Source organism: Hyaena hyaena, unplaced genomic scaffold (assembly GCF_003009895.1).
Source record: "Hyaena hyaena isolate Hyena2069 unplaced genomic scaffold, ASM300989v1 scaffold_102, whole genome shotgun sequence".
In the NCBI taxonomy this organism is placed as follows: Eukaryota; Metazoa; Chordata; class Mammalia; order Carnivora; family Hyaenidae; genus Hyaena; species Hyaena hyaena.
In genome coordinates this window covers 309,258-336,936 of record NW_024080734.1, presented here as the reverse complement: position 1 = coordinate 336,936, position 27,679 = coordinate 309,258, and the positions used below count along the sequence as shown (strand labels likewise).

Genomic DNA, 27,679 nt, shown 5'->3' with positions numbered 1-27,679 from the left:
CTCTTTACAGGAGGGGCATGAGCGTGATTGTTCACGTGCGTGTGTACACATGCACTAAAAAATATAGGTACTGACATCACACATGCATATTCAACACATTAGACAAAGCACTCATAGCAGGTGGGGGAAGTAGGGGAATGGCAATAAAAGATGGAGATAAAAGGTAAGAAAACCACAAACAAACAAAAAACACCAACAAGGGAGGGCTTTGTACATACCAATGACAGTAATGTGTCATAAACTGAGGAAGGGTGATTCAAGCCCTGCACCCAACATCCAAGGAATGCAAAAAGAAAAAAAAGAGAATACTTTCCTAGCTCTCAAAGCAGAAGACCTAAGGGAGAAGTCAGGTTCCACCATTGATTTGGGCCAGTTATATTCATTCATGTATTTATTCCTACAGCAGATAGCTTCGTGAGCCAGGCATTATGAGGGAGGTAGGCAAGGGGAGGGGAGCGCTGCTGTAAGGTCCATCTCTGTCCTCACAACATTCTCGATCCTACAGATAGAGAAATTCAAGGAGGATGGCAACACAGAAGCCATGACAACACAGGCACAAGCTGTTCTGAGACCACAAGAGAGGGGTCAGGGAAGAGGGTTATTGAAAGAGTTTTAGTCGAGCAAAGGATGTAGAGCAAAGGTGGAATTGGAAAGAAGTAAGGCTGAAAGTGAGCTTCTGAGCTCAAAGCCTAGCAGGCGACACACACAGGAAAATGCAACACCAAGCAGTTGGTGTTATAATATCAGTCTGAATATGCAGTTAGGATGACACAAAGAAGGAAGTCCTGAATTCTTTTTTTTTTTTGGGGGGGGGGTTGTGGTGGGGCGTGTGTGTGATGGTGATGAAGACATGGAATTGAAAAGCCTTCAGAAAGGAAATATTATCTGAGCTGAACCTAAAAGGCATTCAGGACTTTACTTGCATAGAAAGAATGGGGATTGAGGGCATTCCAGGCAAGAGAAAATGCATGAGCAAAAGCCCTCCCTACCAGTGTCTAAGCTGATGAATATAAGTACCAGAAATCCCAACGACTATGACTGACAGTATACCTTGGTTAACCCCTCACCCCTGCCAAGATTTAGTCAATGGCCTCAAAGGGTTAAAAAAATAAATAAGAAGCTGATTCTGTGCATTCTCTACCTCCATGAGGCGAGGCGGTTATAACTAACACCATCTCCTGTTCAAAATTAAGAGTCATCTTTACACACTTTATGATTGCTAAGCAGGGTACAAAATGATGACTCCTCTTTCTGTTAGAGGAGTGAAACATAAAAACAAAAAGCCTGTTTTAAGAGAGGGAAAAAACACTCCCTCTGGGTTTGGCGCAAAATTAAATCTTATGAGTTACTCAGCAGCCAGAAAGGCACAGAACGAAGCCAGTGTGAAAAAGCCTTTCAAAGTAACTGGAGTTGACAGCTAACCTTGACTGGTAAGGGGGAGAGAGAAGTTAACACAGGCAGAAGTCAGGCCTGTATCCTTTACCTAAGCCTGTCCCTTTCCTATGCCAAGTGCAACTCAAGCAAGCTGGAGGAGGGAATTTAACACTATCATAAAAAAAAAAGTCAACACCCAGGCTAAGGCGGACATCATCCCTTGAGTCATACGCCACCCAGGGTTACACTGAATAAGGTAATAACAGGAAAAACAGAGCTTCCTCATGCCAGGCCTGCTGTGCTGGGCTGTAATTACCCAAATGATGACAATCAATTGAAGACAAGCATCCCCTCCCATCCTCCAAACACACAATGCCCCCCAAAAGGAAGCTTGGCATCCTGCATTATAATTTCTAGATTTCCACACATAGTTCTACCCCTGAGCAATGATTCCTGCAGGTAGATAGAGTCTATGCTTGGGAGAGGAGACAGGCTATTCCATAGAGCCAACAAAGCAACAGTAAAAGGGGATGACTATGCTACTGTCAGCAGAGAAGAACCGAACAGCCAGAAGAGCAATCCAAGACATTTACTGTGGGATGCCTTTTTCAAAATTTTTCCTCCACATTTCCAATATTTTAGAAGTCAGTACCTGTGGAAACCAAATAGCACACCCGATGGTCTGGATTTTCAAAGTCAGATCTTTGCATCAGCCACGTCCGCACTACCACATGAAAATGAATTTATGAGTGCAAATGGATGTGCTTGAAGATTTTTGCCACTTTATGGTTTATTAAATGCCATATTGGAAGATGCTAGGTTTTATAGACTGGAAAGGACTCTTCAATTGAGAAGGTAAAGGACTGAGGATAAGCCCAACCATTCTTCCATTTCCAGTGAATATTGAAGATGAAAAAAAAATAGGTCACATTAGAGTGACGGTTCTTAAAGTGTAGTTCTTGGATCGGTAGCATCCACATCACTTGGGAACTCAGAAAAATAAATGATCAGGTTCCATCCTCCAAGTGGAATGATCAGAAACCTGTTTTAACACTCCTCCCGGTCATCCTGGTCCGTGCTCAAGTTAAAGGCTTTCTGCAGCTAGATTACTGGCTGCCTCTTATCACCACCTGGTAAACTTGTCCTTGTGATGCCCCTGCCAATCCCAGGCCAATCAAGTCAAAATGGCTGGGACTAGAGCCTCAACACAGCTGCTTTAAAAGCCTCCTCTGGGGGCGCCTGGGTGGCTTAGTCGGTTAAGCGTCCAACTTTCGCTTGGGTCATGATCTCGCGGTTCGTGGGTTCGAGCCCCGCGTCGGGCTCTGTGCTGACTGCCAGCTCGGAGCCTGGAGCCTGTTTCAGAGTCTGTGACTCCCTCTCTCTCTGGCCCTCCCCTGCTCATGCTGTCTCTCTGTCTCTCTCCTAGAAATAAATAAAACATTTAAAAAATAAATAAATAAATAAATAAAAATAAAAACCTCCTCTGATGGAAGGACAGCTATCATATGTTTGCACGTATAGGAGGATTAGGAGGAACTTAACGGAGGACCATGGGGGAGAAGAAGGGGAGGGGGAAATGGGGGGGAGAGGGAGGGAGGCAAACCATGAGAGACTCTTGAATGCTGAGAACAGACTGAGGACTGACGGGTATGGGGGAGAGGGGAAGGGGGGTGATGGGCATGAAGGAGGGCACTTGTGGGGATGAGCACTGGGTGTTATATGGAAACCAACTTGACAATAAACTATTAAAAACAAAACAAAACAAAACAAAACAAAAAAACCTCCTCTGATGATATACATGTGTACCCAGAGTGGAGAACTGCTATATACCAGAAGAAGACAGATTTAGATTAGATACTTTGGGACTTCTGGTTGTCAGTTGAGTTCAAAGTAATAATGGCTACTGAATAAGTCTCCTTGGTGGAAGAAAAACCTTTTGAGAAGAAGAGAGATTTCCATGTTCATGAGCTGAGGAGGTTTGCTGCGAAGCTTACTTAGAGAGTCAGAATCTTACACCAAACCCAATGGTAATAACTGTATTTAATAAGTCATCCAGCAAAGAGAGTTGCTCACCCTAGGAATGGGGTGGGCTAGGCCCCATAGGCAGAAGTTATTATAAAAGTAATGCACTCAGAGTCAGTAAAGAGTGACATCACACCTCCCACACACCTCAAGTCCAAATGCCGCAATCTTCCAAGGGGAGCTCAGAGCCTCCCACTCACTTCTTGGCTTTGAAGCCCCCAGTACCCAGGGTGTGTGAGACAGCAGCCTCTTCCACCCGTGTCTGATGTTACCCAGTGTGCAAAATGATGACAACCCATCAGAACAGAACTCTAGGAGGCCGCTCCCATGGGATGGGCAGAGCCTAAGCACCACTGCTTCACAAACGAAATGTGAACTGGGCCATTCTTCTACTCAAATCAGGGGAATGGTGAACCCATTTTAAGTGAATTCCTCACACGGCGGTCCACTGGCATATCTCAACAATCCAGGCTTTTTCCCTCCCATGTAAAGGAATGTGAGGATTACTGAACTGTAAGAAATATTATAAATTCTTTTCAGCAGGAAGAAGCAATATTCTTTAGGATGTTTCTAGAGAAATGATGAGTCAACTCTCATCTACAAGTGAGAGTAAGACAAAATTCTCTCTTAATTTTTTTTTAAAGATCAAATAACAAAGACTGGAACCAGTTTAACAGCTGGTTGGTGAGTGTACTTATGAAAACACTATCATCATCATGACAACATCACAGAGTGAATCTTGATTATCCAAGCTTTTGGGTATTATTTTCTCTCTCCCCAAGAAAAAGGGTGAAGATAGGAATAAAATGAGAGAGAAAAGACCATGCTCTTGTATCTCCAATGCCCATGACAATTCAGACTTTGGAGTCTGACTGACCTGGGTTTTAATTTTGACCCTGCCATTTATTTGCTATCTAGCCTTGAAAGTTAAGTCTATGAATTTCCAGTTTTTCATCTGTCAAATGGGAATAATAATCCTTCACACCTATCAAGGGTGGGCAGAAAGAAAACATGAATAGCATTTAGCACAGTGCCTAGAAAAGAGCCAGTTAAGTAGCAGCTGTGACCATTGATTATTTACCCTTGAACACCCAACTTCAGTTCCTTTGTGAAGAATTCCTTGACTAAAATGCTTACACATACACTCACACACACACATTCAAAGTTTTTGTAACTCCAGTACTTTTGTAAATCCAAATTTTAGTTATAATATTATGTTGCAATTGTTTATTTATATATTCTGCATAGATTTTCTTAAGGAAAGAGACCACGCTTGTATATCCTCAATGCCTGGCACATAGCTGGTGCTTCATATATATTTGTGAATGAACCAATGACTCAAGCTACTGTATTTATCTGGCAATGAGATAAGAAGCTTAATTAGAATGGCAAACATGGAAAGGACAATAGACATGGGGAAGTTGATAAATAATGGTTGACTATGGGATATAAGCAGTAAAGGAATAATATTTTGCAGTGTTTTCTAATTATAGTCAATCATAGATACAGTTCATCTAGAAAGGCCTTTTCTGAGCATTTTCTAGGGAGGAGAAGGGGTGGGAGGGACTGCTTATACCAAAATACTTGGAAATATTCAGTTGTTTAAGTCTACCCAGTCTTCTGAAACCAGCCCATCTAGGAAAAGAGCCCTCTTGGACATTACTCAATGACAAGGTGAGGCTGCCAAATGAACGTGAGTTAAATCAAGAACCTTCCCTTTCTTCCAAATCTTAAGAATTCTAGTTTGTCTCCCCATCTTTATTATTATCACCAATTCCTCTTCTGCAGACTCTGCCCTTTGGAGGCCCTCTACTAACTCCCCTGAAACATTCCTTTTGACGCCATCCCTGACTAATCTCTGAAGGATGTCTACCAAATATACCTTGGCTTCACTGCCATTGCCACCTCCCTATCACCATCCTACTCCTCGCCCTGAGCACTCTGCTCATCCAGAAAGAGCCTTAACCATTTTCGCCATTGCAGGAGTTTTGTTTCTTTAGTTATCTCCTGCAATGATGAAAATGGTTAAGGCTCTTTCGGGATGAGCAGAGTGCTCAGGGCAAGGAGTAGGATGGTGATCAGCTAAGAAAACAAATAAGGGGGTTTTTCTTGACTGTGTAGGCCTAGGAAACTCCCCCTCCCACCTCTGCAGACAAGAATTTTAGTAAGTGGACAAGTCATCCAAAAAGTCTGCAATGTGTCCATACCTACACCCCGAGAAAGTCTGTCCAACAAGAAATATGGTGACATAATGCTACCCGGTTAACTCCAGTCCCCAAGCCATCTTTCACAGCCATGGGGGTTAGTCACTGGAAAAGTAGGCCCGCTGAGCAAGCCATTGACTTTTATCTTTAGACTTCAACTGCTATTCATCAGCATCAATATTTTAGAGCTTAATCAGCTCAGTGCTAGTCTGAGACCAGGACATCTACATCATCATGAGGACTCACCGCATCCTGACAGCTGAGGACCTCCAAAATGCTGTTGAGTAATTCAACACAGTACTTCTTCTCCTGGACCTGGTGCTGCATCTCATCCTTCTGCTCCAGCAGCTCCTTCAGTTCTTTGGTGATGACAGGCAGCAGAATGTCCCGACATTCTGGAATGAAGGACATTGAGAAGCATTTGAGCATCTTCATTCTTTAGTTTCTTCTTTCTTTCTTTCTTTGATAATTTTTCATTAAATAAATAACTCATGAATATATTCTCCTTGTAAAAAATCTAAATATTAAAGATTAGGTTAAGATTTCCTTAGAACATCATTCACAATTCTAGTCCCTCCCCAAACACCTGCTCCCCATAGGAAACCAGTTCTGCTACTCCATATATATGTGTGTAAGAGAACTGTATGTGCATATGTGCAGCTACAGAGCCAAAAGAAATAAGAGGCAGACATAAGTAGACAAGATAAAACCCAGTGCCTTCACTTCCTGGGAGTGGCAACCTGTTAGGAGTATTCATACAACAGAGCTGTGAAGTAATGAAGGTCAGGTTTTACCTTAAATGTTCATTCTGTTGGTGTTCTAGTTGAGATACTGCAGTTAGACTCCCATTACAAACATTTGAATCCAAGGGAAAAGGCCAGTTGGGAGATTTTAGATATTAATGAAGAACTCCTTGGGAAGTCACCAGACTTTAAATTCTACTTCAAATTGAGCTAAGATATCAAACTCTCATGGAAAGGTCTGATAGTGAGCGCTCCATCCCTACAAGTATTTAAGTAGTAGGTAGCTGCCTATGGATAGGGGTGATGAGAAGGTATTCAAAGAATCAGATGAAGGGGTGAACTAAATAATTGTTAGTCCCCATCCAGAAGTCTATGATTCCCACAAAATACATGTTCAGAGGAAGTGGCAGGCGGAAGGGAATATATGCTAGGTGGAAAGACAATGGACATGTTTGCGCTGTTTACAAACCACTGATGGTGTGGGAGCTGCAGACCAGGCCCCAGCAGAAGGAGTGGTTTATCAATCTGAAAGTCACCTACTTTACAGAGTATCGAAAACAGCATCCCCATGAGATGAAACCTCCTGGTGCTGAGAGTCAGCAAAATTTTAGCTGAGGAGGCCATTAATAACACGGTCTGTTTTTCAGAAACTACTTTGTCTTCTCATTAACCACGATTTCTCAGAAATGTCTGGCTCCTCTGTTTTGAGATGAAATAATTTTTCTCGTTTGTAATTGGAGCTGTGAAATTATATTAGTCTGTAAAGCTTCAGGAAGCAGCATTTCTAAATTGTCAAGCAAACAAACCCAAGTGTTTTTAAAAGACAAATGTTGCAGAGCCTCAAATCAATCTTTACAGGCAGAACCAATGCGTATCAGAGACTTGCATACCCACCCTAGGTACCTGATACCTAACAAAGGCTGGGAGATCTCCCATCCAGCAACAAGTCCAAATTGTAATTGGACCAGCACTTAGGAACCTGCAGAGCTATTCAACTCTGTATTTTCACAGGAAGGTGCTGTCTTTTATTGAAGTGATGGCAGAGAGGACAATGCAGTGTTTCTGGGCTCTGGTTTCTTCCTTCTTGGAGAAAGTTTTGTCCCATGGAAGGTGCTACAAGCTGAATCGATAGCTCTCTTGAAGAGAGTTATTCTTTTGCAATAATTTCATGACTTAAGGATACTTTAAATAAGAAGGTCTTTTTCCTCGCCTCCTTCTCTGCAGTATTAACCCCCATGGAACGAATGATAAAGAAATGCTTAGCCCACATTGCAAAACCACCTGGAGATGCATCAGGCCAAAACTACATCTGTGACCACAGCCCCAGCCCCAGATCTAGAGGGAAGGAAGCATGACTAAGAGCCACATGTGGACTCCCCATCTTCCCCACAGGTCCACTCCTCCTCTGCTCTGTCTCAGAGTGAAGACACCCTAGTTACACAGTCAACCAAACAAATTTGCTTCCTCTCTCTGCACCCAACATCAATCCGTCATGAAGTCATATCCATCCCACCTGCAAGCCAGCCTTCTCCACCCTCCATTCCAAGTCTCCCAAACCCATCTCCCTACTTCCAATCTCAGTAGCAGGAATTTCCCCCAAACTCAAACCTGATCATAGGTCTTTCTGCTTTAAGTTCTTCAGTGGTTCCTACTGTCCTCAGAGTGAGTTCTGTGAACTCTTTGGCATAGCTGAAGGCCCTTTGTAACCTAACCCTTCCTTACCTGCCCACCGTCTACCTTGCACACTGTCCCAGATATGGTCTCCTGCTTCTTAGTTTTTGCACAATGCCCAGAATGCTTTTATCCCACCCACCTTTACCTGAATTTTTCTTGCCGTCTAGGTCTTAACTTATATGCCAAAATCCCTAGGACAACATTCCTGACACCCAAATATGACGTGGGTGACCCTCTTCTGGGATCCTGTAGTGCTCAGACTTCTGTCTTAACTGTTTGTCACACTATCTGGTCATTGTATGTGTAATGGGATGAGCAGTGAGATCCTCCTTCCAGCGAGTTTCACTCCAGACATAACCAGCCCCTTACTTTGTCACCAACACAGGTTAATCGACTCTTCAACTCTGTTTGATATTTTACAGGCTTTAAGGTGAAACTTACTCTGCTTTAGCCAAGTTCCTATTGACTGAAAGGTGAATTCTGCTCAGCTCAACCCTCTTGGGGGATGGTGAGGAGCTTGTGGTTGTCACACCTTGCTTTGTCCTTCCCACGGCCCTTTTGGCAAACAGAGCAGATGCCTAATTTGAAAGCCAAAATTCTCCCTGGGCAAGGCTGAGTGGAACGCACTTGGCTTGGTGATTCTCTCTGGCCGAGGAGCATTCATAGGTGTCAGAGGCCATGTGGTTGGGTAGTCTGGACATGGAGGGGGCCCGCCTTGCACAGCTCTCGTCTGACAGATAGCAATTTGTTCTCACAACCTTCCTCCTCCAGCCAGTGTGTCATGAAGAAAAGTAATTCCACCCACTGGGAAATCAATAGCTACCCACAAACTTCATATTCCCGATCAGGTTACAAGCCTTTTACAACTCTACTAGCATTTTCCCCCAACGTATTCTTCTGCAGCAACTCATGATTCACTTTCCTTACCTCCCTGAAATCACACCTAATTACAATATCCAGAATCATCCCTCACTCCCCCTCTAGCCTGCCTCTGCCATGATGTACGTCTTCACTTTATGAACCCTGCAGGCCAAAATACATCTCCCAGCTAAACAAATACAGCCTATTTAGAGATTTCAGGATCCAGGAACTGCAAAATTTCTCTTTAGGTATCTTAGAGGGATGGATGCTAAAGAAGAAATGTACTTCCAGAAACTTTATTGTAGATACTCCCTTGAAGTTCAATCCAAGCTATTGCTTCTACCACATATCCTTTATATTTAACATAAAACATGACATTGTACCAAACCTATAGGAAAATGCCCTATAATACATTGACATTTGCTATTTAGAAACACAGTGATGGGAGAAAGGGTAGATTGATATATAACTGCTGGAATTTTTAAGAGGATGTATGTTTGTGCCCCCAAAATATCACTCTGATTACAAATATAATTCATAAGCTCTGATAGTCTATACATAATCTATTTACATTTTTGAGTATATACGGGCAACGGGGTGAGGAAGAGAGAAAGAGATGGGGGTAAGATAGGGAGAGAATAAATAATTACTGTTAATAGGCATGGTTCTAGTGGATGTTATATTCTAATGGAGTATCAAAAACAATAATTGCCTCAGGTTGGATTCTCCAGGAGCAAACTCAGAGATAGTTTTGGGTGAAGGTGACTTACTTATTAGGAGGAGTTCCAGAAAACGCTAAAAGGGGAGTGGGGAAGTGGGACCCTGAAGGGAAACAGGCCAGGCAGACTGCAAAAGCAGTCAAGTGTCACAGAAAGGGAGCTATGGACACAGAGCAGACCACAAGGGCAAAGCGGTTAGGGTATTTCAACCCTGGGGATGGACAGCCACAGGCACTGTAAGTGCCCTCAGTGCACAGGCAAATAGGTCCCTACAGCCTCGGGGCAGCAAAAGGAGGCCTGGGCTGGCTGCTCAGAGACAAAGTCCTCCTGGAGCTGTTGTGTGCAGAAATGTTCACAGATCACAGGAGACACAGAGCCCTGGAGTGGATGTTGCAATGACAAATACAGATAGCTGACAGCAAGGCAATTAACTGGGTAACGGGAGAAAGAGAGTCTGGGTGTGCGGGGAAGGAGCGTTCCTTGTGAGGCAGTCAGGCCTCTCTGAGAGGGATATTTCCTGAGCAGACACCTGAGGGTGAGAAGGGAACCGCCTGCAAAGACCTCAGGAAAGAGGATTCCAAGCAGAGGAAAGGGCATGTGAAGGCCCTGGGGTAGAAATCTGCTTAATGCGTTGAAGAAATCACATGGAAAGAGTGTGGCCAGATTATAGAACACAAGAGGACAAACTTGGAGAGTCTGGCTGGGCCAGGTCTCATCAGGCCCTGTGGCCCATGGTAAAGAGTTTGACTCTTGGATGGAGATAAACATGTTTTGTTCCATTTTATTTTGTTTTGTTTTGTATTTTTAATGAGGCTTGAGGGTGGGCCTAGAGAGGAAGGCAGAATACTGAGGAGGTTTTTGAGGAGGGGAAGAAGAGGTCTAATGTTCACTGAGCCCTCACTATCTACCAGCCATTCTCTCTGTGAAGAGTATACCATTATACCTTTTTGTAGATGAGGTAACAAGTCCAGAGAGGTTCAATAACTTGCCTAATAGCGCACATTTGGGATTTAAACCCAGGAAATGTGCTTCCAGAGCCCATGTTCACATCTACTAAGCTATCCTGCCTCCTTACAGTAACAGTGATGGGGAGAAAAGATGAAAGCTTGATCAGTTTGTGGCAGGAGAGGCAGACAAAAGCAGAGAGACTTGGGGCAGAGTTGACATGTCTTCCTGATGGATTAGATGTGCTATACTGATGTGTATTTTGAATGTGTTTTAAACAACTGAGTGAGAGAATAATAGATTCATTTTAGGGTTTATCAAATTAGGACCTAATCATGGAGACCATTTCATTGCTTCGACTAGCAAGTAATGAAAGATTTCCATCAACATTTCTCAGATGGTGTGAAGCGGCTGCAGTGGTGTCCTATCATCACGCCTTCTGAAAGCTATTAGGGCATAATTGGTGTGTTCTGACAGGTACCTGCACTTTCACTTACCCCTTTGCACTTTCTGAGATCATTTTCACTGTCACTGCTGACTGGCTTCCTCCCAGCCAGCTCACTCATTAAACCATAATCTAGCTCCATAGAAAGAGCTTTTAGGAAAATAAAGATGCAGATATGGCCAATTGAGTCATGACCCAAAATTTGATTTGTCCCTAATGCTTAGAACAATTACATTCACAACGCCATACCAGATGACTGTAGCTCGGCCTGTTAGAAGACTGTCTCGCCCACCTCCTAACCCTGGCTAATGGAAGGAGAAGCAAATGAAAAAGCCTGAGGTGGAAACAAGTGGCCTCTATACTGGATAATCTGGGTCATTTTTAAAGAAAGATTCCCATCAAAGTAGTAGGCTCTACGTCAAATTCATGCAGGAGGAGAAATGAGTCAAGTTAGCTTTTTGACTGCAAAGAGCTATGTCTTACACCCCTTGCCCCCATTCAATTCCAATTCAGTGACATCTGGAATTCAAATTAATTTACAAGCACTTAGGACACCTATTATAGCCAGTCAGTACCACCCACACGCCTCCAGGGCTTATCATCCCTCACCCACTGCCTCTCTTCTGCACCCCGCCACCCAGATCCCTTAATCCCTTCACCCCAGCCCCTGGCCCTCTGGAGTCTCAAGCAATTCCCTGGCTCCATGAATGTCAATCTTTTCTTGACCAGGAACTCTTTCTGAGCTAATCTGTGGTCATATACTCAGAGTTTTCTCAGCAAAAGCAGTCATAACAGTGATGTTTTAAGAAAGGGTAGAAACCATTTGTCTAGAAGTCTACTAAAAATGAAAGGGAATGGAGGAAGGGAATATCAAATATGAGATATGCAACCGATCTTGAACTCCTGTGGAGTGCCAGGCACCACACTGAGAATTCATTTGATCCTTGTCAAGACCTTTTCCAGTATCTTGTGTTATCCCATTTTACAGATGAGACAATAGGAGCTCCAACAAGCTTACCCAGGGTCACTTAGCTAGTATGACCACAACTGAGGCAAGATTCCAACACAGGCCTGTCTGACTCCAATGCCAGTGCCACTCCAACTTCACTCACACGTGCATGAATGCAGACAACTATTCCCAACTCCTAGATCCTGTCAGCATGAGGCAGCCACCCTTTGAATTTGTTAGCTCCCTTAAGCTGGCTTGAAATAGAAAATCCAAGACCCTGGTTGACTGGCTGTTTAATGGTTGTTTTGTTTTGTTTTGTTTTGTTTTGTTTTGTTTTAATAAGGGTTATGGTCACAGGGAACAAATCAAACAAAATTCTAATCTTAGGATCCTAAACAATAATGAGCATTCATCAACTCGGGTGATTTAACCTTCAGTTCAGTCTTTCACTTCCATTTTGTTAATTCAGCCAACCATTTGTTGAGCAACAATTGGTTGAGCTTATCCACCTCACTGCAGTGGGTTAGCAAGCAGTGGTCACGACCTTCAAACCATTCACTACCTTTTCCTAGAAGACAGCAAGAGCCTGGAGTGAGATGTCTAATCACAATCAGGTTCTGTCTCCTACAGTTCCTGGAACCATGCTTGTCACACAGGAGGATCCTAATAAGTGTTAGATGAATGAATGAGTGTTTGCCAATTTCAGAGAGGGAGCCCTGTCTGCTTACATTGAGGCCAATGCTCAGAATCAGAATACTATTTAGTGTTGGATTAGTGCAATATTTATTACTATGTGCTGTCCTTGAAGAAATCAAGTGGCAGTAGCTGGTGGCTGGAGGAGGGGTGTTTAAGGAGCAGGATTGTATGTGTGTTTCTTTCTCTTCTCCTCCTCCCATTGAATGGCTCTTCTAGCAAGACCTTCCCATTCTTGGCTTTACCGTATCATAGGGGCAAGGGTAGGAAAGTGGACACAACTCTGGATTTAGGGTCCAGAGACCTAGGTCTGAGTCCAGTAGGCTGTGTGACCTCAGACAGGTCATTTTACCTCCCTTCCTCTAAAAATGGGGATTAAAATGCTTAATTCATAAGAAGACCCAAATAAAACATCATACATATTCAGTTGTAGTTATTAAGTATGATGAGGTATGGGGATCTGATGCTATGCCTAAGAAATTTTAGTGTCAAAAGCATAGCACGTTGGAACGTTAGTTTCCTTCAACTGTAGCTGACATCTACACTTGACAAAACCCCTGGACCAGGCGTGCCGGAATGAAATGGATTTGAAGGTATTACCTGCATCTTTCAAACAAAGTGCACTTGTCTGAAACACCAAACTCGGAGAACTGCGTTCCAAGAGGTGGATATAAATTGAGATGATTGGGATATATGCCTCAGATGTTTATGTTCCCTTTAGTATGTGGAGAGACTAAAGGAGAGCTCGGGCAAGCTTCTTCTGAACATCCTTTTACATTTCTGTTTGCACCTTAGAATAATAATGCCACGTACCCGCAATCCTCAAGCCGCCCGTGAGCAATCCTATATCGCTGCCATCATAAAACTTATGAATACCAAGAAGAACAAAAACCAACAGCGATGCTTTGGATCAATATTGAGCAGCCAGCATTCCATTTCTGGGAAAAGCGCACATTAAAAGCCTCTTGTTTACATTTTAAGGCTAACAGAGGGGCCCTTCATTTCAGAGAATTAAATGAGAAAATTCTCCTGGATTCAAGCATTAGCAAAATGGAATGGTTGTGTAATTGTCTCCAATCATCATCTGATTCTCTGTTCCTCTTACCTTCCCCATAACAGCTCCAGGGGAGAGGAGGGTGGGGTCCCTCTCATTTACAGCTCTACACGTTAAAATTCCAGTGTTGCTCATTATAAAGGGAAAATAGAGAAATGTAATATATTCCAAACAAGTTGAATAATTGGAAACAAACTTCAGAGAAGAAGGGAAAATCACTGCTTTTACCTTCCCTAAATAAGAGTGGGAATGGGGAGAATTTCTCCTCTGACCTGGTCTTCTTTCCAAAAAGCACTCAGCTAAGAAGGTGAACAGAGACAGCCCTGAGGGGGCCAGAGTTCTGCTTGCTTTTCTTTCTCCATTCCTGCAACAGAGGCAATATGAGCCCTCCTCTGGAAGGCCCAAAACAAAAGAGTGATTTAAGAAATGAATCACATACTTAGGCCTGATATTTTAATGAGAGGATCAGAGAACTGTTTGGACTCTGAAGCCAATGAAGAGGAAACTGGGCTAAGTGTGAGACAGGACGAAGTAAACAGAATACAATCAGTCACCAACATGTAATGCTTTCTGTTTCTGTACAAAGGGAGGACAATATATGGTCTTACCCTTGGGGTAGTCCAAGTATAATAAAGAAAAGAACCAGTCAATTGATGGGAACAGTATAAAAATCACATACAATGAAATGCACTGTTTCCAATTATGTTCAGTCCCTGCTAATGAACCTTGAACTGTACTTCTATGGAACGGACATTAGTATATTATTGTGGGCTCGACATGTTCATATATTTATTGTTAGTTATATGTATTCCTTCCCGTGTTACTTTGCTCCAAAAAGAAGGAAAAAAAGAGAGAAGATGACATGCCAATGTAAACGTTAACATATGGGCTCCAAGTGCCCATGAAATGGGTGTTCTCACCTTGTGGGGATGAGCACTGAGTGTTATGTGGAAACTAATTTGACAATAAACTATTTGTAAAAAAAAAAAAAAAATGGGTGTTCTCGCTTGTGTGATAAACTATCAGGGCAATAAAGAATATCAACCAAGTTCTAGAGTTTGTTGGCCATTAAGGTAGAACTAATTCTGTGAGAGAAACACAGTTTTTTCTGGGACTAAATTCTTACAGAAATTTTTCATACTGAGTTAATGTTAATGTTCGGTATTAAAGTTTAGTAGTGTTTAGCTGCTTTTGACATCAAACTGTGGAATTTTAACTCTGAAAAGAACCTGAGAAAAGCTAATGGTTTCAATTCCTGTGATTGTGTCATGTGTCCATGCAAAACATCAAAACAACAAATGGAGGAGGGCTCAGGATTGCATGTTTGTCCTTACATGGCAGCTTCATTTACTTTTCATGTGAACAAATATTTATTGAGTGCCTAGCAAATGTTAAGCATCATAAATGGCACAGAGGTATATAGAACCAGGATGTAAGTGGTAAAGACAGAGAGATTTAAGAAAGATTGATTGAAAGTGAAAGATCAGGGAGCTGGGGGGAGGTGGATCTGGCTGGTTAAGTATCCAACTCTCCTTCAGGTCATGATCTCACGGTGTATGATTTCAAGCCCCCCATTGGGCTCTCTGCTGGCAGCACAGAGCCCATTTCAGATCCTCTGTCCCCTTGTCTCTGTCCCTTCCTCCCACCTTTCTCTCTCAAAAATACATAAACATTTTTTAAAAAGTGAAAAATGAGGCACAGGAAGATTTGAGGGCTAGTTCGAAATGACTGGCAGAATAATGGAAGAGGAAAAGCTTTTCGTGAACAGAATGAATACAGTTTCAGAAATCTTGGAGTTAAATGAATACAGTTCATGAAGTTGGAGTACTTGCAAGACATTCATATGGAGATATCAAGGGATCAGCTGGCTAAATATGTCAGAAAATGATCTACTACAAATGGGTAAACATTAATTCAGCTATATGGAAGATACATAGAACATTGCTGCCTCCCACAAAGAATTTATGAAGGGCAATTGTAGTGTATTTAACAGACAGCAAGTCACCAAAGTTTATTTGGTGATAGTCATGACCACCATGATGAAAGGAAAGGAAGGAGAAGGAAAAGGTAGGGAAAGATACAGAAGACAAGAAAGAGGAGCAGGAGAAAGCCAAGGTGGAAAAGGAAAAGAACACCTGGGGTCTGAAGCAGGACAGCTGGGGACCCATGTTGGGACAAGAGAGCTCAAAAGAGCTCAGAAACATGAGGGATTTTCATTAGAAAATTTTGGATCATCACGAGGACAGATTTAGCTCAACCTGCCCAGACGATCTAACCAATACATTTGTCAACAGTACTAAGCAGGAGCAGGTAGGAGCTGGGGGCAGGGTTTTCTGGCAACAACAGCCAATCACTATTGCTAGAGCACCTCCAACGTACCTGATTGTTGAAGCTGGGATGACACATAGCTACAGTCTGTCCCTTTCCCTCAAGGACTCTCCTGCTGGAGCATCATGCACAGCCTACTAGCCCAAGACAAGGCACAGTGATAAATTGGACTCTGAGGAGGAGGGACGGAAAGAAATGTCAGCCATGAAGGAGGTTCCATTGTCATTCCTCTGATGCACTAAGTACCAGGCCATACAATGAGTGTTATGGAGTGAACAGTAGAGGATATTAACAGTGGGAATCTCTCTTTATCTTTGTTTCCTTATCTGTAAAGTGGAGAAAATGAGAGCACCTCCCTTTAAGATTATATACATATAATATGTATATAGCACTTGGAGTGGCACACCTGTACCATAGTAAGCACTATAAAAGTATAAGCTACTATTGTGGTTTTTTTAATTTCCATATGTAACTTTAAAAAAATTTTTTTTAATGTTTTTATTTATTTCTGAGAGAGAAAGGCAGCATGAACAGGAGAGGGTGAGAGAGAGAGGGAGATTCAGAATCTGAAGCAGGCTCCAGGCTCTGAGCTGGCTGTCAGCACAAACCCATGAACTGTGAGATCATGACCTGAGCCGAAGTCGGACGTTTAACCGACTGAGCCACCCAGGTGCCCCCATATGTAACTTTTTAGGTAGTAAAAATACACTGTATCTTGACATGGGTGGTGATTGCATGGGTAGATACATATGTAAAAAATTCACTGAGCTGTACATCTATGATCCGTGTATTTCATTATATGTAAATTACACTAAAATTTAAATATATACAGTTGCAGGGCTTGAAGAAGTCAAGCAAATTGCCTGAGATATTGCACCAGATCTCAGCCTGGGTTCCTATGTCAGCTGAGCCTTGGTCCTTGACAACATTCAAGACAGCAGTTAACCCAAAGATGCTGTCCTACACTCTACTTTGAGAATCTCCTGCATGAAGAAAAAGCAGCTATTCCCTCCCCTCTCCCGTTCTTTCTCCCACCTTCCACCCTCTTCTCATCTCAGCTCAATTCCATTGTCTCATTAACTATTAAAACCAAAATCCTTGCCAAGTGACAACCTACAGGGGAACACCCAGAGGAGGACTGGCAGTGATTAAGGACTGAAGGGAATACACCCAGAGCTCTACAAATTCCTCAGGGGCCTAAGATGCCCCACTGGGCACTGATGTGCACCCCCTGTAAGTATGCGTGCAGCTCTTGCCATGTCAAAGAGCATCAGCCAGAGAAGAGTGAGTGATCCTAATTTAAGAGGTGCTGTAGAAATTAATTTTGTATGCCTCCTCCATTAGCAGTGTGTCTGAATTAACTTTCATATGCAAGTTATCATGTTAATCTTTGATACTAAAAAAGAATGTATCGTCATTAACCTTCCTATCCCTGAATTTAGCAATGCAGTCTTTTTATTAGCCGTATGCAATAGAAGTAGCATTATTTCCTGGCATCTCAGCACTCTACCTCTCTGTATTCAGTTCCACCAGTCACTTTGTAAAATCTCTGCTGATTCAGAAGCCCATTTTTCAAACATTTGACTCTAACTGCCCATAAGTCACCAGAAACTGACTCTACCTCCCCAGCTTTTTTTTTTTTTCAGATTCCTCTAAATGGGAATAAATTTTCCACTGAAAGCACATTCCAAGGAAAAAGAAAAAATGATGGTCAGTGGAAGGGGTCCACAGCAGGAAAGAGACATGAGTAAGTTCTGTGTGATATTTATGAAAGACAAGCTCATGACAGGCTAGCAATAACTAGTCTCTAGAACTCTAGGATATTTGGGGAAACTAAGTGGAACTGTTGCTTCAAGGAATAGGTAAACAAATTAAGCAACACTGGAAGATTATCTGTTAAGGATAATGGGAAAATCATCCAATAGTATAACCAACATCTTTCTTTTTGTGTATTCACTTGATATATGCAAATTATAAAGGAAAGTTACCTATACCTCCATTTGATAAATAACTTTAACATTCCTATTCCACTCATTCCATACATTCTAATCTTTAAAACATGATAATAGTGGGAAAATATTATATTAATTGCATTTTGCCACCTTTTTATTTCATTCACACCCTCTCGTTGAAGAGCAAGATCATGAGAAATTAAAGAACTTCTTAGAAGGGGAAAGTAAGATAAGAATGAGGTCTAAAATAGAATCTTAAAGCCTCAGTCTTTGATAAATAAAGCCAGTTTCTGTTCTCAATAAATGCAACAGCATGCAGTTTAAAATTATGTACATATCGGAGCGCCTGGGTGGCTCAGTCGGTTAAGCGTCCGACTTGGGCTCAGGTCATGATCTCACGGTTCGTGGGTTCGAGCCCCGCGTCGGGCTCTGTGCTGACAGCTCAGAGCCTGGAGCCTGTTTCAGATTCCATATCCCCCTCTCTCTCTGACCCTCCCCTGCTCACGCTGTCTCTCTCTCTCAGAAATAAATAAAAAAACATTTAAAAAAATTTTTAAATTATGTACATATCGAAACTAAATTGGCTACCAATCCAGCTTTCCCGCTTGTAGGAAAGCTACCAATAATACAATTGTTGACATATCTGAGCTCATCTCTGGTTTATGGGTAGTTTTTATGATTTCCTTTTAGATCTAATAATTGTTTTTCTGGCTGCTACCTTAAAGAGGCATGACATGGGGTGTGGGGGGCACCTGGGTGGCTCAGATGGTTAAGCATCTGACTCCTGGTTTCGGCACAGGTCATGATCTCACCATTTATGAGTTCAAGCCCCACATCAAGCTGATAGCACAGAGCCTGCTTGGGATTCTCTCTCCTCTCTCTGCCCCTCCCCAACTCTTGCACATGCACGCCCATGTGCATGCACATACTCTCTCTCTCAAAAGAAATAAACTTTAAAAAAAAGTCATGACATGAATAAGAAGGCAACTCGGATTTCAGCTATATATATCTTCAAAAGGTTGAGAGCATTCTAAAGGGCAGAATCAAATATTACCCAAGCTTTAACCATTTATTTTCCAAGTTAACCATTATTTTTGCCAGTGTGAAATCCACAATGTACTGCTCATAATTTACACCCTGCACTATTATTTACTTAATATTTTTATATAAAATAGCTGCATTCTAATCTGCTTATATTCTTTTAAATAAAAAATTTGCTATTTCAAATGGGAAATTAGTATTGCCTGTTATAGATGGAAGGTAAGAGTAATAATCAATACTATTAAACCAAAACACTTTTATATAAATCCTAAGAGAAACTTAAGCCTAAGGTCTGCTTCCTTGTTATCAAAAGAGATTAGCAGAGAAAGATTAAAGACAAAACAGCAAAAGTATACAATCCTTGACATAACCTGAAAGATTGAAAAGGAGTTAGAAGAGAATGAATGATCTTCTGCTTCTATGGTATTGTACTTTATTTGTGCATACTTAAAATTATCCTTCATGACAAAGAAAATAATTTTGCCTATGTGGTATATATCCACACTTTGAAAAACACAATTACAAAGAAATAAACCAAAATTGGGATTCCTGGCTTCCCATATCTGCAACTAACTGATGGTGTGACCTTGAGTAGGTCTTTTGGGCCAATGTCCTGGGCTATAAAATGAGAAAGCAATTTCTCCAAGGAGTGGCTCAACCCTTTGTGCCTGTTTTTGTGAAACCTTTAAACATGTTACAGCATATCGCATATCTTCTCATCAACTGAAGTTTTCAGTTGTTAATTGCTTTTACCCTCTTATCTGAAGGTCTTACCTAGAAGAAATAGCAAAGATTTGAAAAGATCAGCTACTTTGGAGCAGAAGAACCTTTTGAAGCTGTTGTGTTGGAAAAAATCAATGAAATCGACTGCAATCTAGGCACAACAGAAGCTGACCGTCCAGGATATATGCCTGTGCCTCCCTCGACTTTGGAAGCCAGTAGACAAAGCACTGCCTTTAAATCGGCCTTATAAACCGTCACCTGATCACTTGCTTGGGTCAAGTGGAAGTTTATGCCAGGTGAGTAACAGAGGATGCTGATTCAAATGATCAGTTTCCCCCTTCCTATGAGAAAAGTAGGTTGATGGGTAGAAAAATCAGTAGTTAAAAACCAGTAAGCAATTGTAAGCTTATAGTAAGTAATTATAAGTTTGCTCATCAGCAAGATCTGGTATAGTTAAACAAGTTTCCATATCTGTAAAAGAATGACAACTTCACTTATCAGGTTTCTATAAAAAATTACAAAAAGTCACTATTATCAGAATTATAGTAGTACATATGTATATTCTCTTTCTCACACAGTGTTTTTTTCTTGCTTTAATACTCTGAAGAAGTCAATTTAAGCAACATTTTATTTTTAATGCTCTATGTTGGCTTCACCTCTGAACTGATAATAATGAAAGTGAATACAATAATCACAAGTGAAAACTTTATGAAAATAATAATTATACCTACATTAATTTTAAGCTACCACTTATGGAACATTTTTACCATCTAAGAATTGTGCTAAGCACTACTCATTTAATATTCATATTAACCCTACTATTATCCCCATTTTACAGATAAAGAAATAGAACCAAAGAAGTGAGATGACTTTTCCAAAATCATAAGATAGATACAGCTCAGAGATTATGAAACAAAATGAATAAACCCCATAGTGTCTTTCTAGAACTAAGTAAGTCTTTGGTAAAGAGATCATACAAGAAACCTTTTTCATACATTTGGGGCCAAAATCAAGAAAGCCATGAAAAAAAAAATTGGGAAAAAAAAGTTCTGAAAAAAAAGTCAGGGATTACCAAAATATAGTGTAATATACTGAGAAAGACTGAATATTCATAGCTCTGAAGTTCTCCTTTTGTTTTGTTTTCTTAAATAAATTTTTAGATGTTGTAAATAAGAAAGACAGAATCATCTAGCTCTCTCCTCTGAAGTCCCACAGCATATTCATCCTGCATTTTAATGAAGAGTGCCTCATTTCGCAAATAAAGGCAAGCTTCTTGAGGACATCACCACGTTTTTGCCAAGTTTGTATTTTCTAAATGGCTTCCCAATGCTTTGTTTATAGAAGAGAATCAATAAACATTTATTGAATTGAAAACCCCATTCTAAATGCCTCTCTTCATCTATCTTGTATGGAATTTGAGATGCCAGAGAGACAGTTAAAGATATGGGTTTTGAGGTGAAAGCAAAGACTTGGACTATAGATTAAGGTTGGGGGTCACGGACATCGCGATGGGACTGAAACCCCCCCCCGCCCCCCCCGGGGTGGACGGCCTCCCCCAGGCAAGAGCAGGCAGGGAGGAACTGGAATACAAATGAGGAGTTGTGGCATGAACTGAATTTGCTCCACGGCAGTACTCTTTCTCTCTGTGTACCCCCTGCTTCTGACCATGCAGCTGTGCATTCCAAGGATGTCCCCTTTTCCAGGACCAACCAGGGAATAGAAGCTATGGAGCTACTCAGTGTTGGCAAGAGAGGGAAAAAGGGAGGGCAGGTGAGCAAAAAGCCTGGCCACACTGAAGGAGTCGGGCGTCAGAGTCACGAAACAGCCATCTCTCCTGCTCTACTTCTCAAATCTGTCTCTTGATGTGCGTGGGTGAGATCTCCTGATGAACTAGGACTAGGGTGCAACACATCTTATGCTCAGAGAATTATGTTCTCCTTTTCCTGCTGAATCCACAGTACAAATGTTCTGCTATTTGCAGACTGGCCCCACTATCTATCAAGATTTGCAACTCGCTGTAGGCCCATGAAACACCACAAATTTTCCTGAGAGGTGCCTGGGACCTCTTGATTTCTCAGCACAAGCACTGAACAGACAGCAGAGCGCTGTAGTGAACCTCTTGCTACCTGGGCTGTAATTGATTTTAAAACCTGCAGCTGCAACCAGAGGGAAGCCCAGAATCCCTGTAAACCAAACCAAACCAAAGAAAGCATCTCACAGCAACACATAGGTTATGGCAAACCTGAGACACTGGCGGGGAGGGGCAAGGCTGATGAAAACCAATTTTTTGAGACCCACAGAAATATGTACACGAAGAGAAAAATCTACCTGCAAGAGGGGTTCTGTTGTCCTCACTGCTGCTCCTTCCCCAAGTGCTGAGAAGACAGATGGAGTCCCACATCCCCCACACCAGGAAACACACACTCAGCCCTGACAAACCTCTTAATGACACACTATGGATTCAAGCAGGTTTAATTGTATTTGAAGTTGCTACCTCTTTTTGTACACTGTTCCGGCAATGCAGATTTACTGACACAGCTGGACACAATCTTAGAGATCCAACTCGTTGATGATACACATGAGGAACGGAGCCCAGAGAGGTTAAGTGGTTTTTCCAATGCCACACAGCTTGTTAGCAGCTTCACTGGACTAGAGTTCAAATCTTCCAATTTTTAGTACAGTGTTTTCTCCAACAGACTATGTAACCTTCCTTAAATTAAGATAATTGTTCCTTCATTCTATAAATATGCATCTACTCATGGCCAGTTATTTGGAATACAGAGAAAACACTCTTTACCTGAACTCAAGAAGGTGCAAATATTCTCTAATGTCTTAGAGAAGTGTCAAAAGAACAAGAGCTTCCACAGATCCATAATATAAGCATTCTCACTGCATTTGTTTTAGTTTTGATGAAACAAGTGTGAACTGGATGCACCATGTGGCCAGCAGCTGGGATAAGAGGCCCAGAGCTACTAGACAGAGTGCCAACCTCTTTCAGCTCATCCTCACATAAGGAGGACTTAATTTTCCCATCATCTTGAGGAGCCTACAAAGAGTTCACTTGGGGGAGGTATGTTAGAATGACCCTAAACAAATTTAAAAAAAAAAAACAAAACACAGGGTGGCCTGGATGGCTCAGTCAGTTAAATGTCTGACTCTTCATTTTTGCCCAGGTCATGATCACACGGTTCGTGGGATCGAGCCCCACAGTGGGCTCTGTGCTGACAGTGGGGAACCTGCTTGGGATTCCCTCTCTCTTCCCTTCTCTCTGTTCCTCCCCTGTTCATGTTCTCTCTCAAAATAAACTTTGAATAAATAAATAAATAAGTACAAAAAACATACTTTCATTATGGAGGGGAAGGATGCTTAAAATTTACAACCTAATCCGAGCTGACTCTGTCCTTCCTGGGGAACAGAGCCACTTGCAGCCAGAGTGGAGCAGCAACTCTGAGGACAAAATGGGCTTAGGCCCTGGGTGGGAAAGAGCCACATGCTTCCTCGCACGATAATGGCAGGGTCGGCCGATCCAAAAGGATCGAGGCCAAAGCCAAATTAGTAGAAGAAATATACTTCCTCCAAATGAAATCAGACTATTCTGTGTCTGAAAAACAAAATAATGCTCACCTTGGCAAGGTGTGCTTCTGAGATGATGCAGAAAGAAAACTGGTTGTAACTTTCTCCGGCAGGGAAAATTACATGGGATAAATTCCTACAGCCCACCCTCTCTCTATGAAGCCTGTAGTCAATCACCATCCTTACCCATCATTCTGGAACCAGAGAGGATGGGCAGAAGAGAGCCTCACTCAGAATCAGTTAATGGCTGATGCAAACTTAGGAAGACACCAAGGGGCAAAGGGCAAGATTTTGCTCCAGGGCAGGTGGGGGGAAGGCCCCAGATTTAAGGAGGAGGCTGCAAGGGAAAATGTACAGGCAGGATGGGAGGCCTGGCAAGGACAGAGACAGAGACCCAGGCAGGGAGATGGACAGATCTGCAGAGCTGGGGGCTGGTGGGCTGTGGGGGAGGTACAGTGTGGATCTGAACCACCACCTAATCACTTTGTGAGTTCCTCCCAAGGCAGCCCTGGGAAATCATCACCATGGCAGGCTAACAGGGAGGTGCTGCAGGGACCGTGAAAGCCAGCGACAGCAGACATACTTGCCAATCACTGGCCTACCATGGATGTGAGTGATGAAATAAGTTCCCTTGCCACTTCCCTAAGGCACTGACATGTGCCCTTGAACCAGAAAGAAAGAAGCCTCTACCACACTTGAGTCACAATTCCAGTAACAATTTGTGTGTGGGCAACTAACTGGCCTCACAGGAGCTGGCTAATCTTTGAGGGCCTTTTCTCCTTCCTCTGCAGAATGGATGGTGGGGGGCGGGGGGACAGCTCGATTTCTGTTTGTGTGTGCATGGTCACTCGGTCTTTAACATTTTAAAAATAGACATGTTTTAGGGCACCTGGGTGGCTCAGTCGGTTAAGTGTCTGACTTTGTCTCAGGTTATGATGTCACAGTTCATGGGCTTAATCCCTGCCCTGGGCTCTATGCTGACAGCTCAGGGCCTGGAGCCTGCTTCAGATTCTGTGTCTCCCTCTCTCTGTCTCTGCCCCTCCCCTGCTCGTGCTCTGTCTCTCTTTTTTTCAAAAAATAAACATTTTAAAATAGGTATTTTTAGAGCAGTTTTAAGTTCGCAGGAAAATTGAACAAAAGCACAAAGTTCTCATGTACCTCTCCCCACACACACAGTCTCCTTCCACTATCAACATCCCTCATCAGAACCAGATCAATTTTTCAGAGATTTCTTTAGATCTAGACTGTGTAGAGAGAGGGGGAGAGAGAAGAGAGAGAAGGGAGGGAGGAAGGGAGGGAAGGAGGAAAGGAGGGAGAGTGAGTGACATAGGACTACTCTGGTAGAAGCAGGGAAAGTGGGCTGGCTTGCTATCCATTCAAGGGTGAGCCTTCTTCAGATCTTCTCTGAATTTGACCACCTCTGGGCAGCTGGTCTCTTCAAGCTCAGACATTTGATCTGCCTCCTGTGTGATCAATTCTTTAACACACACATGCATATACAATCTTTTAGGTCACTCTCAAAACAGCCCACCAGGGAAGGAGAACAAGTATTTATCAGTTTCGTTGATGTAAAATAGAGCTGAGGTATCAGGAGCTGCCCCCAGAGTCTGACAGGCGTCTCCTTCCGGACTTCTGTTATCTATTGTTCTGGAGAGATGACGTAAAAGTGTGAGCACAGTCCTGCATTTCATCACCATCTCAGAGATTCAGAAGCCTTGAGGGCAGCTACAGATACATATGCTGGGGACACACAGACAATTAAGGGTAGTATTGAAGTCAGGAGCCTGGGGTTGAATCCCAGCTCCCAGTCTATGCAGAGAAAGGAGACAATAATAGCACCTATGAGGTAGGGTTGATGAGAGGCTCCACCAAGAGAGTGATACACAGCTCTCAGCTCATGTAGGTCTACAAACGTCAGAGTGAGAGACCTGACATGACCCCAAGCCCCAGCTTCTCATTTGAAAGATGAAGAAAATAAAACTTAGAGATCCATTCACTTCCAAGTTGGAATAAATAGGTTGAGAACACAGCCAGATCCAGTTTCACATTCTGTTCCACTATCAGATGATTACAAGTAACAGTAATACTAATAATAGTCACTGACGACGATGGTGATGCTCCATTTATGAGTCCTTACTAACTACCAGAACCTGTTACACCTCTCAAGGCCCTAGTGCATGTGAGGCTCGCAATAAACCAATGAGGTAAGCATCCTATGCTGTTCTCATTTGACAGGTCAGGAGTCATGTGCTCCTAAAGGTGATGTGTCCTGGTTAAGGCAACAAAGTCAGGAGCAGATCCAAGCTCTGGTTCTGAACGATCATCCTGTGTTGTGCCTCAAAAATGGGATGTCTTTCCTCGAATAATATTACCCTCTTTAGCTGAAGCCATAATTAGAGCCTTATTTGCCTTTGAATAATTGGCTTCCCTCTTAGCTCTGGTGTCTGGTTTCACTTGGGCAGTCGCTCAGGCCTGGAGGGTATCACACTCAGCAAACCCACTTTGGCTGCCTGGGGCTAATGAGGGCTCTTGGAGGTAGTTGCATTTAAGTGCCGGGTACTGCAGAGAACGTCCACACACAGACACACCCCCTCCCATCAAGGATGATAGAGGAGTTGTAAAAACATGTCCTTCCCAAATTGGATCACACTACTCCAGCTTTTTGCACAGGATAATATGGTCTGCTTTCTGCTGAGTCTATCATATACAGAGGAAGCACAATCCTGTGTGTGAGTGTGTGTGTGTCTGGGTGTGTGTGTGTGTGTGTGTAGGGGAAGAAGGGAGACTCAAAATTCTCGCTAAGCCCTGGGAAATTTGAGCGAGATTCATGCCCAACAGTGAAGAAATAATGAGCACAGAGGACAAACATTTGTCTATCAAGGTTATGAATTCCAGCAAGTTTTTCTAGCATTAAATTAAATGAACCCACATGTCCCTGAGTAAGAAAATAGTGAAATCAGTTACTGCTTATCTATACAATAGAGTCCTATGAAGTCCTTAAAAAAGACATGGGAAGGGACGTCTGGGTGGCTCAGTCAGTTAAGCGTCCAACTTCGGCTCAGATCATGATCTTGCAGTTTGTAGGTTCAAGCCCTGAGTTGGGCTCTGTGCTAACAGTTCAAAGCCTGGAGCCTCTTTCAGATTCTGTGTCTCCCTCTCTCTCTCTGCCCCTCCCTTGCTCATGCTCTGTTCTGTCTCTTTCTCTCTCTCTCTCTCTCAAAAACAAACCTTAAAAAAACTTTTTAAAACTGACATGGGAAAATATGCCAAACAATTCTCTGTAAAAAAAGCAGAATACAAACTTGGTAAAACATTATCTCAGTTATATAAAATACATGATACAAAAGATGAGAAGAATAAACAATGGTTATCTCTAAATTAAGAGCTCATAAATGAACTTTTATATATTTCTAAATGTTCTACAAAAACACAATATTTTGATAATACTAATTTCTATAAATAATAAATGTCATTTTCCCAATTCTGGACTGGCATTCCCAGGAACATGCCTGATTAAGCTTATGATATGGTTGGAGGCCCCTATTCGCAAGAGAGTTTGTCAGGCAAAGATGAACCCTGAGTTCTGAGGCTTAAAAGTCAGGGTCTTTGGTGAGACAGGGTTCCACCTCTGACACTACGAGGTTGCCCCAGAGGCTGTTATCCAGAAAGGGGCTGTAGTGCACTCATTATTCTCTGATGTTTGGCTGTTACCCTACCTCCTCCATAAACCTGTCATTGCAAAAGCACTCTTCTCACTGAATTCTGGTAATAGTCATACTTACAGCATTATTTGTAAGTGACACTATAAATTTATAATAAACTTATTCAAACCTTATAAATTATTTTAAGCCCATAAATCTAAATTTACCCCAGAGGCTTGCTGTCCTGGGTTCATATGTAGGTTTTATTTGGCCTGCATATTGTTTAAAAAAATCTGTCATCAGGTTTCACATAAAAACACATTTGTGGAACTTGTCTCCAAAGAGGGAAAGATCAGGTAGCACTGAGCCACATACTGGCGTTGCAACAATCAGTTGGCACTGATTCACAGCCCTCCTATATACCCACAGCATGGACGCCCCCTCCTGGTCTTCACCACTCCCTGAGGCCTCTTCACCATGAGCTGAGTTGCAATTGATCATTCTCACTCTGTTTTCTTAGTAGCAGAGAAATATTTCTCCGTATACTTTTCTCTGTCAAAGGTGGGGTAAAGAATGACGGACCAAGTGGTACTGTGTTTTAGGAGAAAATAAAAGGAATTACATTTCTTTCCAAAGCGAAGAAAGTTCTCACATGTTTCATAAGCAAGAAGAAAATCTGTTATTAAAAATATATATAACTGAAGATTATATTATTAAAACATATATTAATAAGGTGAT

The 27,679-nt window shown here is 42.3% G+C and overlaps 1 protein-coding gene across 1 annotated transcript in view; it reads right to left on the bottom strand.

Annotated features, from left to right (window-relative positions):
- DOCK2 (dedicator of cytokinesis 2) overlaps positions 1–27,679 on the bottom strand; it is a 415,239-nt gene that overhangs the window by 256,576 nt on the left and 130,984 nt on the right. Inside the window, exon 26 of the mRNA XM_039235715.1 lies at positions 5,847–5,995. Within this exon, the coding sequence (XP_039091646.1) occupies positions 5,847–5,995 (149 nt within the window). The remainder of the gene's footprint in view (positions 1–5,846; positions 5,996–27,679) is intronic.